Source organism: Bactrocera oleae, chromosome 4 (assembly GCF_042242935.1).
Source record: "Bactrocera oleae isolate idBacOlea1 chromosome 4, idBacOlea1, whole genome shotgun sequence".
Classification (NCBI taxonomy): Eukaryota; Metazoa; Arthropoda; class Insecta; order Diptera; family Tephritidae; genus Bactrocera; species Bactrocera oleae.
The window spans coordinates 35,485,321-35,504,923 of record NC_091538.1 but is presented as its reverse complement, the minus strand read 5'-3'; the positions used below and the strand labels follow the sequence as shown (position 1 = coordinate 35,504,923).

The 19,603-nt window shown below is 36.2% G+C and overlaps 1 protein-coding gene across 2 annotated transcripts in view; it reads right to left on the bottom strand.

The window, feature by feature from the left end:
- Positions 1 to 9,491: 9,491 nt before the first annotated feature.
- cGlr2 (cGAS-like receptor 2) overlaps positions 9,492 to 19,603 on the bottom strand; it is a 119,984-nt gene continuing 109,872 nt past the window's right edge. Inside the window, exon 3 of one of the 2 annotated variants that reach the window (XM_070109076.1) lies at positions 9,492 to 10,498. In XM_070109076.1, the coding sequence (XP_069965177.1) occupies positions 9,722 to 10,498 (777 nt within the window). In that variant the 3' untranslated portion in view covers positions 9,492 to 9,721. The remainder of the gene's footprint in view (positions 10,499 to 19,603) is intronic. The other variant, XM_070109078.1, reaches the window with a different exon arrangement.

The window sequence follows — 19,603 nt, the reverse complement described above, 5'->3', positions numbered from 1 at the left end:
TATGTTTCTAATCTTTAGAGATTTAATATAGTTTTGATTTTAAGAAAGAGAGGGTATTTTTTTGCTTAGCAGTACCAATTGTCAACGTATATACATATTTTGGTTAGAATTCCTAGCAAATGTTATGTAAACTTTGACTTAAAATAAATTATCAAAAGACATTTGTTTATTGAGTAAATAAATAATAAGTAATGTTTAAGTTTAGGTTATTTAAAACTTGTAAGTGTTTTGAAATATTAAAATATTTTATTAAGTTAATTTTGAAAATCAGAAATAATTTTAATCACAGTTGTGATTAAAATAAACATGTACATATATTTAGACCGCATCTAGGATATCTAGTTTTTTAAAACTAATATTAATTATGTGTATATTTCTGTTATATGAAAACCGAAAAATACCCAAAAAATACATTAAAAATACATTAAATCTTAAAACTTATTTCTTTCCTTAGTGGCACGACTGTCAAATGTAATAAAAAATTTGGGCTTTGACAGCGCTCTCTCGAATCAAAGAGTTTCGTATCATGTCATCCTTTTAATAATAATTACCCAACGATTACCCTCCTTCCGCCCAACCGACGCAAGGGGCGTAATCTTCATACGTGCGGAATTAGCCGAGTCAGAAAAGGCAAGAGAGAAAAATTTCTACAGCTAAGATTTATAGTTACAATAAATTATAATAAATTGTTACATTTTCATTTATTAAGAGAAAACAATAAAGTCTTTTTAATTTTGAAAAGTGAGTCAGATAAGTCAAATGTGCTGGAATCAGAATTAAAATCATGACATAAACGGCGGAATGGCTCGTTTAGTTGAAAATTTGATCTGCAGGGTTTTAACAGTAAAGGTCTAAACTGCCTCGAAAAGCGAATCGGGATATTAAATTTAATTTCAGACAGGAGAAAAGAACTACAAACTGTTCCATTGAAGATTTTCACTAAGAATATTATGCCAAGCATTTCCCTACGACTAGAGAGTGTAGGTAGATTAATAAGTTTTAAACGACTAGTGTATGGAAGTAGACTTACCCTAGAATCCCATCGGAAATGCGCTAAGGCGAAAAGTAAAAATTGTTTTTGAACAGACTCTAGCTTGTCAGAATGGATTTGGTAGTTAGGGTTCCATACAACAGAGCCATGTTCCAATATAGGTCTAACTAAACTTGTATAAAGTATTTTAGTAATATACGGATCTCTAAATTCTTTAGACCAACGTTTAACAAAACTGAGGACAGCTTTTGCTTTCAAGACCATGGTGTCAATATGAAGACAAAAATTAAGCTTAGGGTCCATATTAACTCCCAAATCAACATAGTTAAAAACTTGCTCCAGAGTATGGTGTTTTATTACATAAGAAGAGGGGTGCACAGATCTACGGGAAAAGCTCATCGTCTTACATTTATTCAAATTCAATAGCAAATTATTTCTATCACACCATGCAACCAAATTGAATAAGTCTGTTTGAACAGACACCTTTCCTCAGTTGAAGTGTATGATTTAAAAAGCTTTACGTCGTCAGCGTATAATAAAATTTTTGAGAATTCAATTAGTGAAGATGTATCGTTAATAAACAACAAGAACAGAATCGGGCCAAGATGACTGAATGAAAAATTAAGAATACAAAAATGCCACGGGAAAGTTACAAAAATAAAATTAAAGTTTCTTTATGTTGAAACAGCTGCATTTTGGTTCACATTGCAACCACAGAAATAACAAAATATGTTTATATTTTACTTTTCTTCAACTTAATTTACCTGAATTCCTTCCATATTATTAAAGAAATTGATGAAATTTATTTAATTTATTAATTTTAGACACTTAAACGTCAACAATAAAAATACAGATACAGCTGATAGAATAGCACACTCAAAAAACATACCTCGCCGTGTTGTATTTGTCGCATTTCAATTTTGTACGGGAAACAACAACAGTGTTGATATGAGAGTCATAAAAAAATTAGACAATACGACGATATGACACAATATGACACCTTGTGAATACCCTAACGTAACGTTATTAACACCCTATTGTAACGTAATTTAACACTCAAATGCGTTTTTATTCAGTCGATAATGTGATATAAATCTATAAAGTAAGCATGTATACAAACAAGCAAGTAAATGCAAGCAAATATTCACATGCGGCTCGCCTAGTGCATCAGGAGGATTACTTTGATCCTTTAATATCTTCCTTTTAATTTTTTTGTTGTGAAACTCATTGTAAACTTTAGTAGACTTTATTCGGTATTTCAAATTTATCAAACACCTCCAAATTGTCACAATAGTAAACAGCTGATTCGAATATTGGTTTTGCATATGTTCGAAAAGACGAAAATCCAAGCAGATTCTGTGACACTGTTGAAAATCAGAACTGGTTTGCAATTCTGTCTTGGATTCCACAACACCCCTGATTTATATACACCTCTCGACCTGAAGAGCGGGTTCGCATGGTAAAACCTAGACCGGAACGTTCTGAACATTCCTTAAATTCGACTGAAATATTCGAGGCTGGTATTCTAGACCGTTATGTGTAGCGACGCAATCAATTAGAAACTATTTGCTATCTGCACTAAAGTTAAAATTTGTAAAATCCAATAGAAGAACGCAAGACATTGTTCACAAAGAAGAAGAGAGAGAAGGTGATAACTTGCCAAAAAGTCAGGTTGCCATTCCTCTTAGAGACGGTAACCGTCTTGTTAAAAAAGGTGAAAAACCACATATAAATCGGTATAGAAGATTCATTCCAGATGCTTTAATATCCATGGAAAAATGAACAGGAAGATCTTATTGAATACGACAACGAACAAACTTGCATAGAACATCGAAATCTAATTGAGGAAAATCAAAGATAAAAAGGGAATCTTAAAAAGTATTTATAATGAAGATGCACAAAATGAACTGTATATTAATATAAGGTTCGATATATCGAAAACTATCGAAACACACATTTTACGAGTCAAAACCTCCTGAACTCAACTCAACTGTCAAAGTTCAGGAGGTGATTTACGCTTTACCTTCCAATTACATGAGAGTTGGGTATCTCTTATTTTTGGTTCTATAATAAAAAAAATTAGGTTAGGCTATCCTATAATAATTTTTAATCGTAATATATGTTGTTCTAATTTAAATGCTCTCACATTGGACTAAGTTGGCATATCATACTCTACTTCCGTGATCCGTGAAAGAATGCACCGACCCAGCTTTTTCTGAACACGATCAATTCGACACCTCAATTGTACAGCATGATACGGCCTACATGTGCCATTGCAGTATATGTAAATAATTTAGTTTAAACTAGTTTTAAGTTGAAACAAATAAAATAGCGTGCTATGAAATGCGGACGACTGGTCTCTGCCCATCCCTGCTTATGACAAAGTATTCACAAAATACATTTAGGACATAAAATCGGAAAATGAGTTAAAAACACAAATAGAATGAGAGATTGTGAAATACCCGCAACTTATATACAGTATAAAAAATTTATAATTTTGAGCTTATTCTTTTTAACTTAGCGCTTATTTCAGAAATCACAATCTTTTTATTTCTTTCTGGTTTTTTCATGTCTAAAAAATGCTAAAAACAAACTAATCAAATTCCTTTGCTTCTTCTACTCTCTTTCTACCTATCTCTTCGCCTAGTCAACTTCATCTAAATATGTATATACTTACATAGTATGTACGATGTACATATATAAAAAATACGATTTCTCCGGGGTAAGCTCCTAAACTACTGAACCGATTTTAGTACAGTTTAACACTGTGCTAATCATCAGCCAAATTCACAGGCGTCCAGATGTTTAGTATCTGTATCCTTAAGGGAATTACATACGCAAAGTTTTATTCCGACATATTCATTTGTGTTTTATTTGTATACTGTTATATGGGAAGTAGGCGTGGTTGTCGTCCGATTTCGCCTATTTTCATTTTCATTGGCTGAAATTGGTCAAGTAGTTCCTGAGATACATGATTTAAACTAAAAGTGGGCGGTGCCACGCTCATTGTCCAATTTTTATTTTCGATAACGAATTTAAATTGTTTTTAATGGATTTTGAAGTTAAAGGTATTTATTTTATGTTATAAAATGAACAAAAACTAACTTGTGTTGTAGTTATTTTTAAATCGATATTTAGTTTACCCTTTATTTTATATATTTTATGTGCGAAAATTTGCCCAAATTTGCCTACATGTGTATATATTTTCCTATACATCTGCAATATACTAACGTCATCTCTTTCATTCAAAGTCAAGTGTGCCCTGTTATTGTACTGTATTTTTGTGTTTTTCAATATTCCTGATATATCTGCCGGTATTACGGGAATTGATAATTATTTAATACTTAGAGCCTCAACCTAGTTGCAAGCCATATCTTCGGGTTACAAGATTAATTCAGCAAAATTTGGAGAATATGCTCCTAAAACCACAAAGCAGCTGGTTGGGAAATATCCCTGGTTTTGATTCCCTCCATAGGTATAAAAAAATTTCTTCATGATTTTGAAGTTATAAAACATTCCTTGGTTCCGATTGGAGAGCTTAAGAGAGACAAGGATTAAAGATATAAAAAGGCTCTGATGACAACACACACGGAAAATTTCACGTGTCGCTACAAATACGGATTTAATGAGCATATTGCTTTAAACTTGATACTAAAGTCAACTATAGATTTACTGAATGAGACGATATGAAATTTATTTTTAAAATTGTCTTCTAAAAATGTTTTCTAATTATACCATAATATATAAATGTTTTTCTTGCTAAAGGATATAATCGTCCGATGTGCCCAATTTTTTTATGATATACCTATATCATATTTTTATAGATTTTTGGTGAAAACCATATCTCATCGAGTAGTATTTATGGTCGCGGCTCTCATACAAGTAAAACCACCGTGCATCTTGAAATTTAATTGAAATTAAAGGCTTATTGAATAGTTTATTATAATAATATTTACCAGTAATGGTAATATGTAATATATTTTCATACTTCCAATTATCTATTTTATTTCGCTTTTTGTTAACTAAAGCTAACTTCTTACTTCGCCAAAGCCGGTCTCAAGCCCGTGTGGTAAAAGGAGGAGGTTGGAGGAGGCATCCCTGGCTTCTAATAAGCGTTTCGGGAAGTAGGACGAAGAAACGAACAATTCCCTCTAAATGGGTCCACCTTTACCATAAAGGAAAAATACACGAAACCAAATGAGCGAAGGTGACAACAAGAGGATTAGTACTCTTGGTGCCCCCCACACAAGTTGTAATGCACCCACAGCTTCGGCAGGGGCACGGATTCTAGAGGCCTCAGCAGGGCTCACCGACGAACGAAAGAGTTCGTCAATTACCACTTCCAAAGGAGATGAGAACCCTGTCCGAAAGACTGGGAAACGCTCCGGGGCAACTAGACGAGCAGCGAGAGCGAAGCATCATGCCTCTTGCAACCTAGGTTAGGTTTGGTTATACTGGCCGACTGTCACGCTTTGCGTACTGGTCCTTAGTAATGCCAAATGGAGGTTCTGTTTAATTTGACGTGAAGTATTTGTCATACAAGAGGTCAACGCTTTTTGCGAACTTTAAGAGTAACTTGATATCTAAGTTTGATACATGAACAAAATGATCCGAAACTCCTCTCTTTGTCTACTGAGAGAGCTCATGATCTCGTGGTTCTTCTTTGCAGGACAGAAAGTTCATGAGCTACTGAACAGATGACAAGCAAAACAACGAACTACCACTAAGAATCCTGCAGAAATAAATTGCGAAATCAGTGGGTTATTTATGAAATCAGACTTTTTAGTAACTTTTACGTATGTTTCTAATCTTTAGAGATTTAATATAGTTTTGATTTTAAGAAAGAGAGGGTATTTTTTTGCTTAGCAGTACCAATTGTCAACGTATATACATATTTTGGTTAGAATTCCTAGCAAATGTTATGTAAACTTTGACTTAAAATAAATTATCAAAAGACATTTGTTTATTGAGTAAATAAATAATAAGTAATGTTTAAGTTTAGGTTATTTAAAACTTGTAAGTGTTTTGAAATATTAAAATATTTTATTAAGTTAATTTTGAAAATCAGTTGTGATTAAAATAAACATGTACATATATTTAGACCGCATCTAGGATATCTAGTTTTTTAAAACTAATATTAATTATGTGTATATTTCTGTTATATGAAAACCGAAAAATACCCAAAAAATACATTAAAAATACATTAAATCTTAAAACTTATTTCTTTCCTTAGTGGCACGACTGTCAAATGTAATAAAAAATTTGGGCTTTGACAGCGCTCTCTCGAATCAAAGAGTTTCGTATCATGTCATCCTTTTAATAATAATTACCCAACGATTACCCTCCTTCCGCCCAACCGACGCAAGGGGCGTAATCTTCATACGTGCGGAATTAGCCGAGTCAGAAAAGGCAAGAGAGAAAAATTTCTACAGCTAAGATTTATAGTTACAATAAATTATAATAAATTGTTACATTTTCATTTATTAAGAGAAAACAATAAAGTCTTTTTAATTTTGAAAAGTGAGTCAGATAAGTCAAATGTACTGGAATCAGAATTAAAATCATGACATAAACGGCGGAATGGCTCGTTTAGTTGAAAATTTGATCTGCAGGGTTTTAACAGTAAAGGTCTAAACTGCCTCGAAAAGCGAATCGGGATATTAAATTTAATTTCAGACAGGAGAAAAGAACTACAAACTGTTCCATTGAAGATTTTCACTAAGAATATTATGCCAAGCATTTCCCTACGACTAGAGAGTGTAGGTAGATTAATAAGTTTTAAACGACTAGTGTATGGAAGTAGACTTACCCTAGAATCCCATCGGAAATGCGCTAAGGCGAAAAGTAAAAATTGTTTTTGAACAGACTCTAGCTTGTCAGAATGGATTTGGTAGTTAGGGTTCCATACAACAGAGCCATGTTCCAATATAGGTCTAACTAAACTTGTATAAAGTATTTTAGTAATATACGGATCTCTAAATTCTTTAGACCAACGTTTAACAAAACTGAGGACAGCTTTTGCTTTCAAGACCATGGTGTCAATATGAAGACAAAAATTAAGCTTAGGGTCCAAATTAACTCCCAAATCAACATAGTTAAAAACTTGCTCCAGAGTATGGTGTTTTATTACATAAGAAGAGGGGTGCACAGATCTACGGGAAAAGCACATCGTCTTACATTTATTCAAATTCAATAGCAAATTATTTCTATCACACCATGCAACCAAATTGAATAAGTCTGTTTGAACAGACACCTTTCCTCAGTTGAAGTGTATGATTTAAAAAGCTTTACGTCGTCAGCGTATAATAAAATTTTTGAGAATTCAATTACTGAAGAGATATCGTTAATAAACAACAAGAACAGAATCGGGCCAAGATGACTACCTTGCGGAACACCTGAAGAAACATAATATCACTCGTTGTGTTCTATTATAAAGATAGGAAGCTACCCATTGAAGAAATCTTGGCTGAAAGCCCAGCAGATCAAGTTTATGTACGAGAATCGAGATATTTACTTTATCGAAAGCTTTGCTAAAGTCTGTGTATATAACATCCGTATGCTTATGTTCCCTAAAACCCAATGATACATGGTTTACAAATTCAAGCAAGTTTGGTAGAGTCGATTTCCCTTTACGAAATCCATGCTGAGATGAGGTAATTAACGGAGAAATCGAAAAGGTTATATGGTCAGTGATGATAGCTTCAAAAAGTTTAGGTATAACTGATAGTTTTGCGATACCTCTATAGTTTTCAATGTTGGATCTAAATCCACTTTTATGTAAAGGAATTATAAATGACTGTTTCCATATTGAAGGAAATATACCGTGTTTAAGAGAGGAATTAAATATCCTTGTCAAAGGCAAGTAAATATATTTGGCACTATTTTTTAGGAAGCATGAGGGTATCATGTCTGGGCCATAACTAAAAGATGGTTTTAACTTATTTAATTTAAGTAAAACATCTTCTTCAGAAATAATTGGAGTGTTAATTAAAGTATTCGAACATAGCACGTGCTTATAAGAAAAAGTTTTGGAAGAATTATTACAGTAGTTTGACTTGAAAAATTCTGCAAACATATTGGATATAATAATATTGTCAGTTGAAATGATAGATTTGTATTTCATCGCGGGCGGAAATTTTGAAATCCTGCGTTTGGAGTTGACGAAATCATAAAACGATTTTGGATTACTTACAACATTCTTTTTTACTTTATTTAATTGTAATTATTACAACATTTTTTGTTTAGGTCAAAATATTGTCGACGCAATACAGAATATTTAGAAAAGTCGACAAGTGAACCGGTTTTTCTTAAATGTTTAAAGGCTCGAGGTTTTCTGTAACTCTTTCGAAGACCACGGACTTCTACTTTTACTTTTATTAACAATTACTATTGGAACATACTTTTAAATAATTTCGTAATAATGTTATTAAAATGAGAAACACTCAATTCAATATCACCATTATAATTAGGCCATGATATTGTAGAAAGTTCTGTATTTAACTTTTTAAAATTAGCTTTTGCAAAGTTGAACCGAGTACGGAATCACGAAGTTTGATAATTATTATCGCGTACATTGCTCATGATTTCGACAGACATTTCCAAAGCAGGATGGTACGAGTCCTCTGGTAGAACAAGAAGATTACTCTGAATAACGTAACACTTTGAAGAGGTATCAACGGTTACTAAATCTAAGCATTTACCAAATTTATTCGGATTCAAATAAATTTGGTTCAGACCCAACTCGAACATTTTTTCGAAAAACTCATGAAAACATGACCGATTGCAAATCGGTACGATGTAGTCATCGAAACCTTTCCACGAAGCACACGGTAAATTGAAATCTCCTAATACGATTATTGAATCTGCATTATTTGCCATCGAAGTAGCACTATTTATTAAATAAGTATGCTGCATGTATACAGATAAGTCCGAATGGGGTGGTATATAAGACAGGGTTAAATAAATAAAGCAACTATTAACATAGACTCTAATACATTTAAATTCAAATGAGTCGGTTCCTGAAACAAGAACATCTTCAGATGGGATAGAGGAATGTACAGCAAATAGAACACCTCCTCCGATGTTGCTCAGTCGATCAGATCTAAATATTTGAAATTCGCTGTTTAAAATCTCATTATTAAAAATGTGAGGTTCTAACCATGTTTCTGTGAATCCAATTATATGGAATTTAAAATTGGAACTGTTTAAATACACGTCGGTTAATTTTGTATTAAGACCTCCAACATTTTGATAATAAATGCTTAGCGATTTTTTACCAATTAGTTCTTTTTATATCGGTGGTTGCTTTTGTAATTTAGCAATGTTTTCCTCAGTTTGACTTCTAAGTTTAGGCTTAAATTCGCGTACAAAAGCCCCAGGTGGCCAGTGTTAAGCCCACCACTTACTTGCTACTTTAAACTCCGCGTTTGCAAATTAAAGTAAAGTTGAATGTTTTTATTTTCATTTCGAAAATGTTCACAAAATTGGTTTATTTGAATATGAATAATTATAAAAAGCTTATCTGGACGCAATCACTCCCTGGTCACATACCAGTGGAGAGGTAATTAAAAGAAAATAAAAGTTATCGATGATAAAATAAAACGCGCCAAGAAAATGAGGTTACGCGCCAAAGGAAAGCTCGGTGTTTGCTGGTCAGCAGCGACAGTCGCTGAGAGAAGGGCCGTCCGCTTCGAGAACAGATATTTTTGTACTGTGTGTTGTGTAGAGATCCTAGTCGGTGTGTGTATGTGTGCGGCAGTATGATGAGTTGTGTGTGGTGTGTGGGTGTTCTGCGGTTGCCAGGTGTGGTGGGTGTGCCAGTGTTGCATTGTGTGTGGTGTGTTTGAGTTCTTCGGGGCGGGAATTTGGCCATCCCGGCCCCCCTAGGCGAATGTTCAGCCTAGCAGTCGTTGTAACTGTTGCAACGTTGCTGAGTCCGGACGTGCGGCGATAGTTCGACCTACGCCTAGTAGGTGCGATGTTTTGCTGACGCCATGGACGGGAGTCAGATCGGGATGCCGTTCTTCGGCGACGTGCCACGCGATTGGTTTGCTGCGGTCGGTTTGCGCCACGGATTCGTGTGGCAGGCTGCCGACTAACCTCTCGCCTCGGGGTATGGTGAAGCAACGTGTGATGCTGCTTGCCACACATTTGGCACAAAGCCCCGGAGTCGCATTCCTGAGTCGTGTGGGTATGTGCCAGACAATTGTGACAATGCCCATGCGCCTGGGCAACTTGCTGGCGTTGTGTCGGCGTCATGCCTTTGAAGAGACCACAGTGCTGCAGTTTGTGTGGACGTCGACAAAGGGGGCATCGGATGCGATAAGGCGCCTCTGGAGGAGACGGAACGGCTGCAGATTCTCGTGTACTGCTACGAGCGGTGGTTGACAGTGCGGTTGCGGCTGATGTACGGGGCGCCGCTGTTGGAATAACCCCAGGGCGAGGCACAGGGATGGCCGATCGCATTGTTGGCGTTGGGGTGGAATGCATCTCTGTATCCATATCTACCTGTATGGAGAAAAGGGCATGTTTAGTGACGATTCAGTGGTATAGAGTATGGATATCTTTCTATATGTGACCAACTTTAATTAGTTTGGTGATTGTATTAGTCTACCCATTATTTTATTTGTATATGATTGTAATTTGTCATATTATATTTGCGGTTTTTTATTTCTGTCTTCGGTTATTTAGACGGATATTTCGATTTTTGCTTGTAGGTATTATTGAACGGATGGTTTACTACTTGCGTTTTCGCTATTATTTGAGATTGACAGGAAGCATAGTTTAACGAGTGGTCTGGTTAGCGTTCCGTTTCGAGTACGGAGGTCAACTACTCTTATATGACCGTCGGAACCATGATGTAGCTTAAGACAAAATCTCCAAGCTTTGGCGCCTCTTCGGGAGTTTTCCAGCGGGACCTTTTATGAAGGTCCTTTACCACGCCTGGATCAGGTATGGCCAGAATGGGTGCTCCTTTTAGAAAGCGCCCTGGAGTTAGGGCTGTGAGATCTAAGGGATCTTGCGAGAGTGTCGTTAGTGGCCGTGAATTGAAAACGGCTTCAATGCGAATTAATAATGTTATAAATTCTTCATAATTAAATTTGTAGTTTCCAGTTACTTTTTTAAAGTGGGATTTGAAGCTTTTTACAGCTGATTCCCATAAACCACCCATATGAGGAGCGCTTGGAGGGATAAACTGCCAGTTAATACCTTGGGGAGCGTACTTTTGTACAATTTCAGGTGAGACTTGTTTGACAAAATTCACGAACTGTTTTTCTGTGTCTCTGTGAGCTCCTATAAATGTCTTGCCATTGTCGCTCATGAGCTTTGACGGAAAACCGCGTCGTCCGACGAAGCGAGCAAATGCCGCGAGAAAAGCCTCCTTTGTCAGATTCGTACATAGCTCGAGGTGCACTGCTTTTGTCGTGAAACAGACAAAGACAGCCACATAGCCTTTCATGAGGGTGGGAGACCTTAACATGGATGCCTTTATCTGAAAAGGCCCAGCAAAGTCGACACCTGTAATGGTGAAAGGCAGAGCGGTGCAAGTGCTGCCATAATCTGCGTTCTCATCTTCTGCTTATGCATAGTGCAGATCTTGCACATGAAAATGCATTTCTTTATTTTGGGCTTGAGTTTTGGAATATAAAACTCTTGACGGACGATTTGTTACATGAGGCGATGTTCTGCGTGTAGCAATAGCACGTGGACATAGTTAAGGTATAAGGTGGCAAGTTGCGATTTCTCTGGGATAACTATGGGACGACGTTCGTTATACGTCAGGCTTAAATTGGCAAGCCGACCATTCGCACGGAGTACTCCTTTCGTGTCAATGAATGGATTTAAGACTAAGAGTGAGCTCTTTTTATCTATCGGCTTCGATTCTCTTAGTAATGATATTTCTCGGCTGAAGTAACGCGCTTGCGTAGATGCGATAAGAGCGACCTTTGCTTTTTGTAAGTCTAGGTGCGTTACTGTATCGCATTGAGAGTGTAATGAAGACACTCCCTTAAGTTTAATTTTGAGTCGCTCTATGAACTTGAGCATGTAAGCGATTACCCTGAGGGCTCGGGGATACGAGGAAAATCGCTCAAGGATGTCATTATCCTGCAATGTTGCGTGAAAGGAGTCGATTTTTCGACTTTATGGGGCAATTATATTGCGCATGGGCGATTGTGGCCACGAATCAAGAGATTCTGTTAACCATCGGGGGCCATTCCACCAGAGGGTGGTGGTGACAAGGTGCAGGGATTTGCACCCTCTTGTACCTAGATCAGCAGGATTATCAGCACTGGCTACATGTGGCTGATCCTACTAGGTCAAGTATTTGAGACGTTCGGTTGGAAATATACGTCTTCCATGCATGTGGTGGTTTTTCTAACCAGGCTAATACAATTTCGGAATCGGACCATAGATATAATTTATATTGTGCCATGTTTAAATGCGTTTGTATGATGAACACGAGTTTGGCTAGTAGTAGCGCTCCACATAATTCAAGTCGTGGTAGACTTATTGTTCTTAAAGGAGCCACTTTTGCTTTTGCTACCAGTAAGTGGCATGTGGTCGCAGTGTCGGTTTGTGTGCGAACATATATAGTTGCGCAATATGCCTTTTCAAAAGCGTCACAGAAGCCGTGTAGTGCGACTTTGTGCTCTGGGGCATAATTCACCCATCGTGAGATTTGTATCTGTGAGATATCATTTAGATTGCTTGAAAACTGGGACCACTTTTCTAAACGAAGTGGTTTTACTTGTTCGCCCCACTCGGTTCCATCTAGCCATAATTCTTGTATAAGGATTTTGGCTTGTATCATAACTGGCGAAAGCCATCCTGCGGGGTCGAAAAGTTTCGCCACAGAGGATAGAATTTGTCGCTTCGTTATGGCGGATAATGCAGATATTGACTCTGTAGTGTATGAAAACTGGTCAGATATCGCATTCCATTGGATCCCCAGAGTTTTTGTTGTACTTTCCTTTTCGAATTTAAGGAAATTAGTATCTAACAAATTTTCATGTGGTATATTTTTTAAAATATTAGGGTGGTTCGCCGTTATCTTTTTCAACGGCAACCCTGCGGTTTTGAGGGCTCTTACCACTTGTGATAGTGACTCGTATGCTTGTGGAAGACTGTGACTTCCAGACAAGATATCGTTTACATATGTTTGTGTTTTTAACACTTGGGTTGCCAGAGGAAATTATGTCTTGGTATTTTTTGCAAATTCGTGTAGTGTTCGAATGGTTATATATGGAGCACAGTTGACGCCAAAGGTAACTGTTTTTAATTTATAGTCGCGTAGGGGACTATTGGGGGGTTTTCGGAAAATAATTCGCTGAAAATCCTGATCGTCTTTATGTACGACTATTTGTCTATACATTTTTTCGACGTCTCCATTGAATACGTATTTGAATTTACGCCAATTTAAAATGAGTAGCATTAAATCTGGTTGGAGCGTGGGTCCCGTAAATACGATATCATTTAGGGAATTCCCCGAGCTGGTGGATCTTGATGCATTAAAGACAACTCTTACTTTAGTTGTTTTTTTGTCTGGCTTTACTACTGCATGGTGCGGCAAGTAAAATGAGTAGTATTTGCCGTTGATGATTTTTTCGCATGAGCTTATTTCCTCCATGTGGTTTAAATGGAGGTATTCTTCCAACACACCATCATATTCTGGTTTGAGTTCGCCTTTTTTAAGTAGGTTTTTTTCCATACTTTGAAACTGCTGTATTGCAGAGGTGCGAGAGTGACCTAAGGCGATTGTGTTGGGAAATTGTTGCTTTAGTGGTAGTCGTACGACGTACCAACCATTATCTGATCTATTTGTTGTGGCTTTGTAAAAGTCTTCATAATACTGACCGTCTGGGGTTGTAATTGAAATGGGGGGGAGTTCTTCTAACTCCCAAAATTTTTTTAATTGTGAATTGAGGTATTCGTTTGAGATTTCCTCAACTTGAGTGGTCATAGTGGTAACTGGTTCCGTAACTAGTCCACTTAGGATTCAATCGAAAATGGTATTTTGTGCCAATAGGGTATTTGACATTTTCTCAATACCTTCGAGTATTATCTGTGGTATGAGATCGCTGCCTAATAGAAGATCTATTTGAGCAGGAGTGTTGCAGTTGGGATCTGCTAGCTTTAGGTGTGAAACCTTTTGCTATTTATGTGATAGCTTGGAAGCATATTTGTAAGTTGCGGTAAGACTATAGCTTCTGCTTGTATGTGCTTATCCGCTTGGGGGGATAACTACTCTTCCGCCCATTCCCGTGATTTCAAAATTGGCTAGTTTTGTTGGCAGTTGTAGCCTATTTTGAGCCCTAGACGCTTGTGATCCTTGGTCTATTAAGGCCCTAAGTTTAAACGGTTCTCCTCGGTGTTCGATGGAGACGACTGCTGTAGGTAGTAGTACTCTACTTTGATTTTCGTTGTGTAGCGTTTGGGTTTTTATTGCCTTTGAGCAGCATGGTGCTTCTTGGCAATTTTCGGGATTTCGCACTTCGGGATTTGCTGTTGCAACTAAACCCGTGGCTCTTTTCAAATTTGCGCTGTTTGGGGGTGATCTGGAAAAATTGTTATAATGAAGCATAGAATGATGTCGTTTATGACAATAAACGCAACTAAATTTGCTTTCGCACTCTTTAAGTGTATGCGCATTTTACAAGCAGTTTGTACAAAGTCTTTTTGTTTTTACAAAATTGTTTCGGTCGATAATATTCAATTTTTTGAATCTCTCGCAAGATTTGAGCTTATGCCCCCCTGTACATAGTTCGCATGACGTTTGTTTGTACTGTTCGGATGTGAACGTTTGATTTCTGAAGAAGCTTCTATTTAAATTGTTGTTGCTACTGGCTTGGGGACTGTGGAAGCTTCTATTTAGGTCGTGTTGAACGGTTTTCGTTCTGACCATTTTTTTATCTACCCTTTCTGCGATTTCGTATTGGGTTATTAAAAAGTCTTTCATCTGTTGCCACGTTGGGCATTTTTTTCGAGATGAGAGCGATTGCTCCCACAAAAGTAACGATTTTTCTGGTAAAGCTGCGGTGCATATATTTACCAGTATTGGGTCCCAGCTGTCTGTGGGAATATTTTGTGTGGATAGAACCGACAAGCAATTAGAAACAGTGGATTGCAGTTTTATAAACTCTTCACTTGTTTCCTTTTGAATCTTAGGCAAGTTCATTAGTATCGTTACTTGCTTATCGACCAATATTCTCTAATTTTCATATCTAGATTTAAGTGCTTCCCAAGCCAAATTGAAATATCGTCATTTAGTGCGAACTGTTTTACTATTACGCCTGCTTGACCTTTTGTTTTGTATCGAAGGTGATACAATTTTTGTGCATTTGATAATTTTGGGTGGTTCATGTAAACGGCTGCAAACATGTTCCGGAAGGACGGCCATTGTTCATAACCACCATGAAATATTTCTGTGTCATATGCGGGCACCTTAAGATGGATGCATGAACTTGCCTCTTGACTTTGTACTTGTGGCAGCTCCACTCGCTGATGTGGAGTAGGTGCAATTGTTTTTATTAGCTTCAGCTGATCGGAAATCATTGCTTTAGTGTCTTCGAACTGGTCTAAGCAGTTTTTATATTTGGCGTAAGCCGAGGACTTAAAATTTTCTGTTAGATCTGATTCGTCAGATTCTACTATGGTGTCATATGAAGCTTGGAGACGTATCCAAAAATTGTTGAGATTTTCTTTTTTGATTTCTAATGCCGATTCAGAATTATCTTGAATCGGAGCAGATGAAAATCGAGTGTAGTATCTTATTAAACTGTCACTCTCAGCAATGAATTTACTATATGTAATGTCTTCCCCCTTTTTTGTTTTGTAGCACCTTGCTTTGAGCGTGTATCTTCTGCAGGTGTACATGGACTTTTTTCGTCCGCATTATTCTTGGTACTTTTAATAATTGTGTAGATTTAGAATCTTTAGAATCCGCGTTCATTTAAAAAAATTCAATTAATCAAATGATTTCTCTCAGTGTAAAGTGATTAAATTTAAGCGAAATTCGTAATTGTAACGCGTAGCCTCTTTTATCTAAATAAGATAATTAGTAAATCGGTTTATTTTTATTTTATTTTTAAATCGGATTAAATAAGATAGCGTGCTTCGTTATTACGGTATTTATTTATTATTTATCTCGATTGTATTGTTTATTTCAACAATTATTCAAAAATTGCAATATCTATTTTTTTTTATATCTTTTTTGTGTTCGTATGTGTTATAGGGTATACCTATAAGCGAATTAGTATGTGTCAATGAGAGCTCGTATAAGAGATCAATGTACTTTATACATAAGTATGTATGCAATCCTACTTGTTTTTTGTTTGCCAAACAACAAGGGGTATTGCCGAGTATGTGCCAAATTGGACTTTGAAATATATTAAATTAAATTGTCTAGCAGCAATGTATATAATATTGTTCACAATTTTTTATTAATGTTATTTATTTATTTATAGGAATATAAATAATTATTTTTTTTTGGTTAAGAATTGGTTTTTCTTTACCGAACCGTTTAAAATGTTTTTTTTTTGTTTGGATGCGCTTTTTGAAGTTCTTTAACTTTCAGTGGTACCTTAGTAGGGTATAATAATATGTCCCGTACTTGTTTAAATACGTATGCAAACAAGCGGACGTTGTTTCTCAGTTAAGAAAGAGCGCATAAACGTAATTAGCAACAAAGTAATCGTATGTGCACTACGATTCGTAAATATGCATTCTCGGTATATGAATGTAAATATGTACGTATGTATAAGAGTAAAATAATGTACGTATATTTTATATGTTTAAAATTTTTTTATTTTCTTTACCTTTCTCTCTCTTCTCTTTTTTTTGTAGGTAAAATATGTTAATAATATTACTAATATATATTTGCATGCGCTCAAAATTATAAGTTGCTAAAAATTTTGGTATATATTGTGCAAAGTATGTAAATATGTATGTAATGAGAGATTTGGCATATAGGTAAGAAATTCTTTAATTTTTTTTGTTTTTAGTGAATATTGTTCTTATATCTCTATTTATTCGTTATATGTTGCTATGTGGGTATATGTATATGTGTCTTATTTTTTTTATCTGCCTTTGCTTACTTGTTTTAGGCAATCCTGCTTATTACTTGATCAAGCATAAGGGGTATTGCCGGATATTTTTGCAAGTAGAGTACTTGAATTTCATATATATGTATATATGTATACATCATATATTTGTGTTTTGGATTTTTAATATTTGTGTTAAACACGAAGGTAAGCTTTCCTAGGCAATAAAAATATATATATATAAATTATATATATAATAGTTTCGTTCACCTAACGGTTGTTTGTATCACCTAAAACTAATCGAGTTAGATATAGGGTTATATATATATAAATGATCAGGTTGAAGAGACGAGTTGAAAACCGGGTGACTGTCTGTCCGTCCGTCCGTCTGTCCGTCCGTCCGTGCAAGCTCTAACTTGAGTAAAAATTGAGATATCTTTATGAAACTTGGTAGACATGTTTCTTGGTACCGTGAGACGGTTGGTATTGCAGATGGGCGTAATCGGACCACTGCCACGCCCACAAAATGCCATTAATCAGAAACAAATAAATTGTCATAACTAAGCTCCGCAATTAGATACAAGACTGTTATTTGGTACACAGGATCACATTAGGGAGGGGCATCTGCAGTTAAAAATTTTTTTAGGTTTAATGTGCATATCTCCTAAACCGCTAATGCTATAATAACAAAATTCACTGGAAGCAAATGTTTTTAGCACCTCTATTGACGGTGTGAAAATAGTTGAAATCGGGTTGCAACTCCACCCACTCCCCATATAACGGTACTGGTAAAAACTACTAAAAGCGTGATAAATCAAGCACTAAACACGCCAGAGACATTAAAATTTATATCTGGGATGGTATAAAATAACTTATCAGCCCACTTTTAGGTGAAAACCAATATCTTGAGATCTGTTTAACCGATTTCAACCAAATTCGGTGCATAACGTTGTTTTCATGTTTCTATGTCATAGTGCGAAAATGGGCGAAATCGGACTACAACCACGCCTACTTCCCATATAACACCATTTTCAATTCCATCTGATTCTTTCACTTTCCACTATGCATATCAAGCAACAACGATTATATCGGGGTAAAACTTTGACCAAAAATTGTCTAAATCGCACCAAAACTGTTCAAGGCTCTAAGTACTAAATATGTAGACCCCAGTGCTTATAGTTGACCTTCTACCGAAAATATCAGCCAATCCACAAGGAAATCTCAAACGAGTATACCATTTGACATTGCGAGAGTATAAAATGTTCGGTTACATCCGAACTTAGCCCTTCCTTACTTGTTATTAATTTTTTTTTTCACAATAGTGCCATTCTGAATGGCTCGAAGGACCAATGTTAAGCGCACCACTTACTTGCCACTTTAAACTCCGCGTTTGCAAATTAAAGTAAAGTTGAAGGTTTTTTTTTCGTTTCGAAAATGTTCACAAAATTGGTTTATTTGAATATGAATAATTATAAAAAGCTTATCTGGACGCAATCACTCCCTGGTCGCATACCAGTGGAGAGGTAATTAAAATAAAATTTATCGATGATAAAATAAAACGCGCCAAGAAAATGAGGTTACGCGCCAAAGGAAAGCTCGGTGTTTGCTGGTCAGCAGCGACAGTCGCTGAGAGAAGGGCCGTCCGCTTCGAGAACAGATATTTTTGTACTGTGTGTTGTGTAGAGATCCTAGTCGGTGTGTGTATGTGTGCGGCAGTATGATGAGTTGTGTGTGGTATGTGGATGTTCTGCGGTTTCCAGGTGTGGTGGGTGTGCCAGTGTTGCATTGTGTGGTGTGTTTGAGTTCTGCGGGGCGGGAATCTTAACTCATTTGGCCAGCCAGAATGAACTATCTAAGATCTTTTTGAATGTTTCAAGAGATACGTCTATTTTAAACGATGATATACTTCTATCATAATTGAAGTTAAATTTACGGATATTGATATCATAAATTTTTAAACGTGACAAAATGTAAGACTTAATGTCCTCCACCAATGTATCTTTGGCAAGTCTAGAAATAAATATAGACTTTTTAGGTGGAATAACTACCAAATTTTTAATGGATGTTACTAAGTTATTAGGGAAGCCTCTGGAATTGTGAGACACTTATTACTATTAGATAGAGCTTTTGGGGAATTGAGCTTTTTGGAAGTTGACGGCTTATCACCTTGAAGGCAAGGAGAAGAGAGATTTATTAGGTCATTGGGCGGAGACGTTCTTTTCTGTACAGAAGAACTAAGTGTTACTTCATCGGAAGGACGTTTACGCTTAGGAGCAGGTTTGGAGGATTCATGAGAATCATTCAGGCATTTAAAAGATGAGAACAATTTTTCGTAGTGCCTAAATTTTTCAGTGAGGGTTACAAGATCTCGACCGATTTCGTTAAAGCCATTGCGTGTCTCCCTATAAACTTTAAATATATCGATTTCCATAGATCTACAATTTAAACAGGACCAACGCAATCCTTTATAGTCGAGAATAGAATCAAGCATCACAAAGCTAGCATGAAACATAGCGATCTGACTCGCCTTTAATGTTACAATTGGGGAAGTTACAAATCATCAAATTAAAGA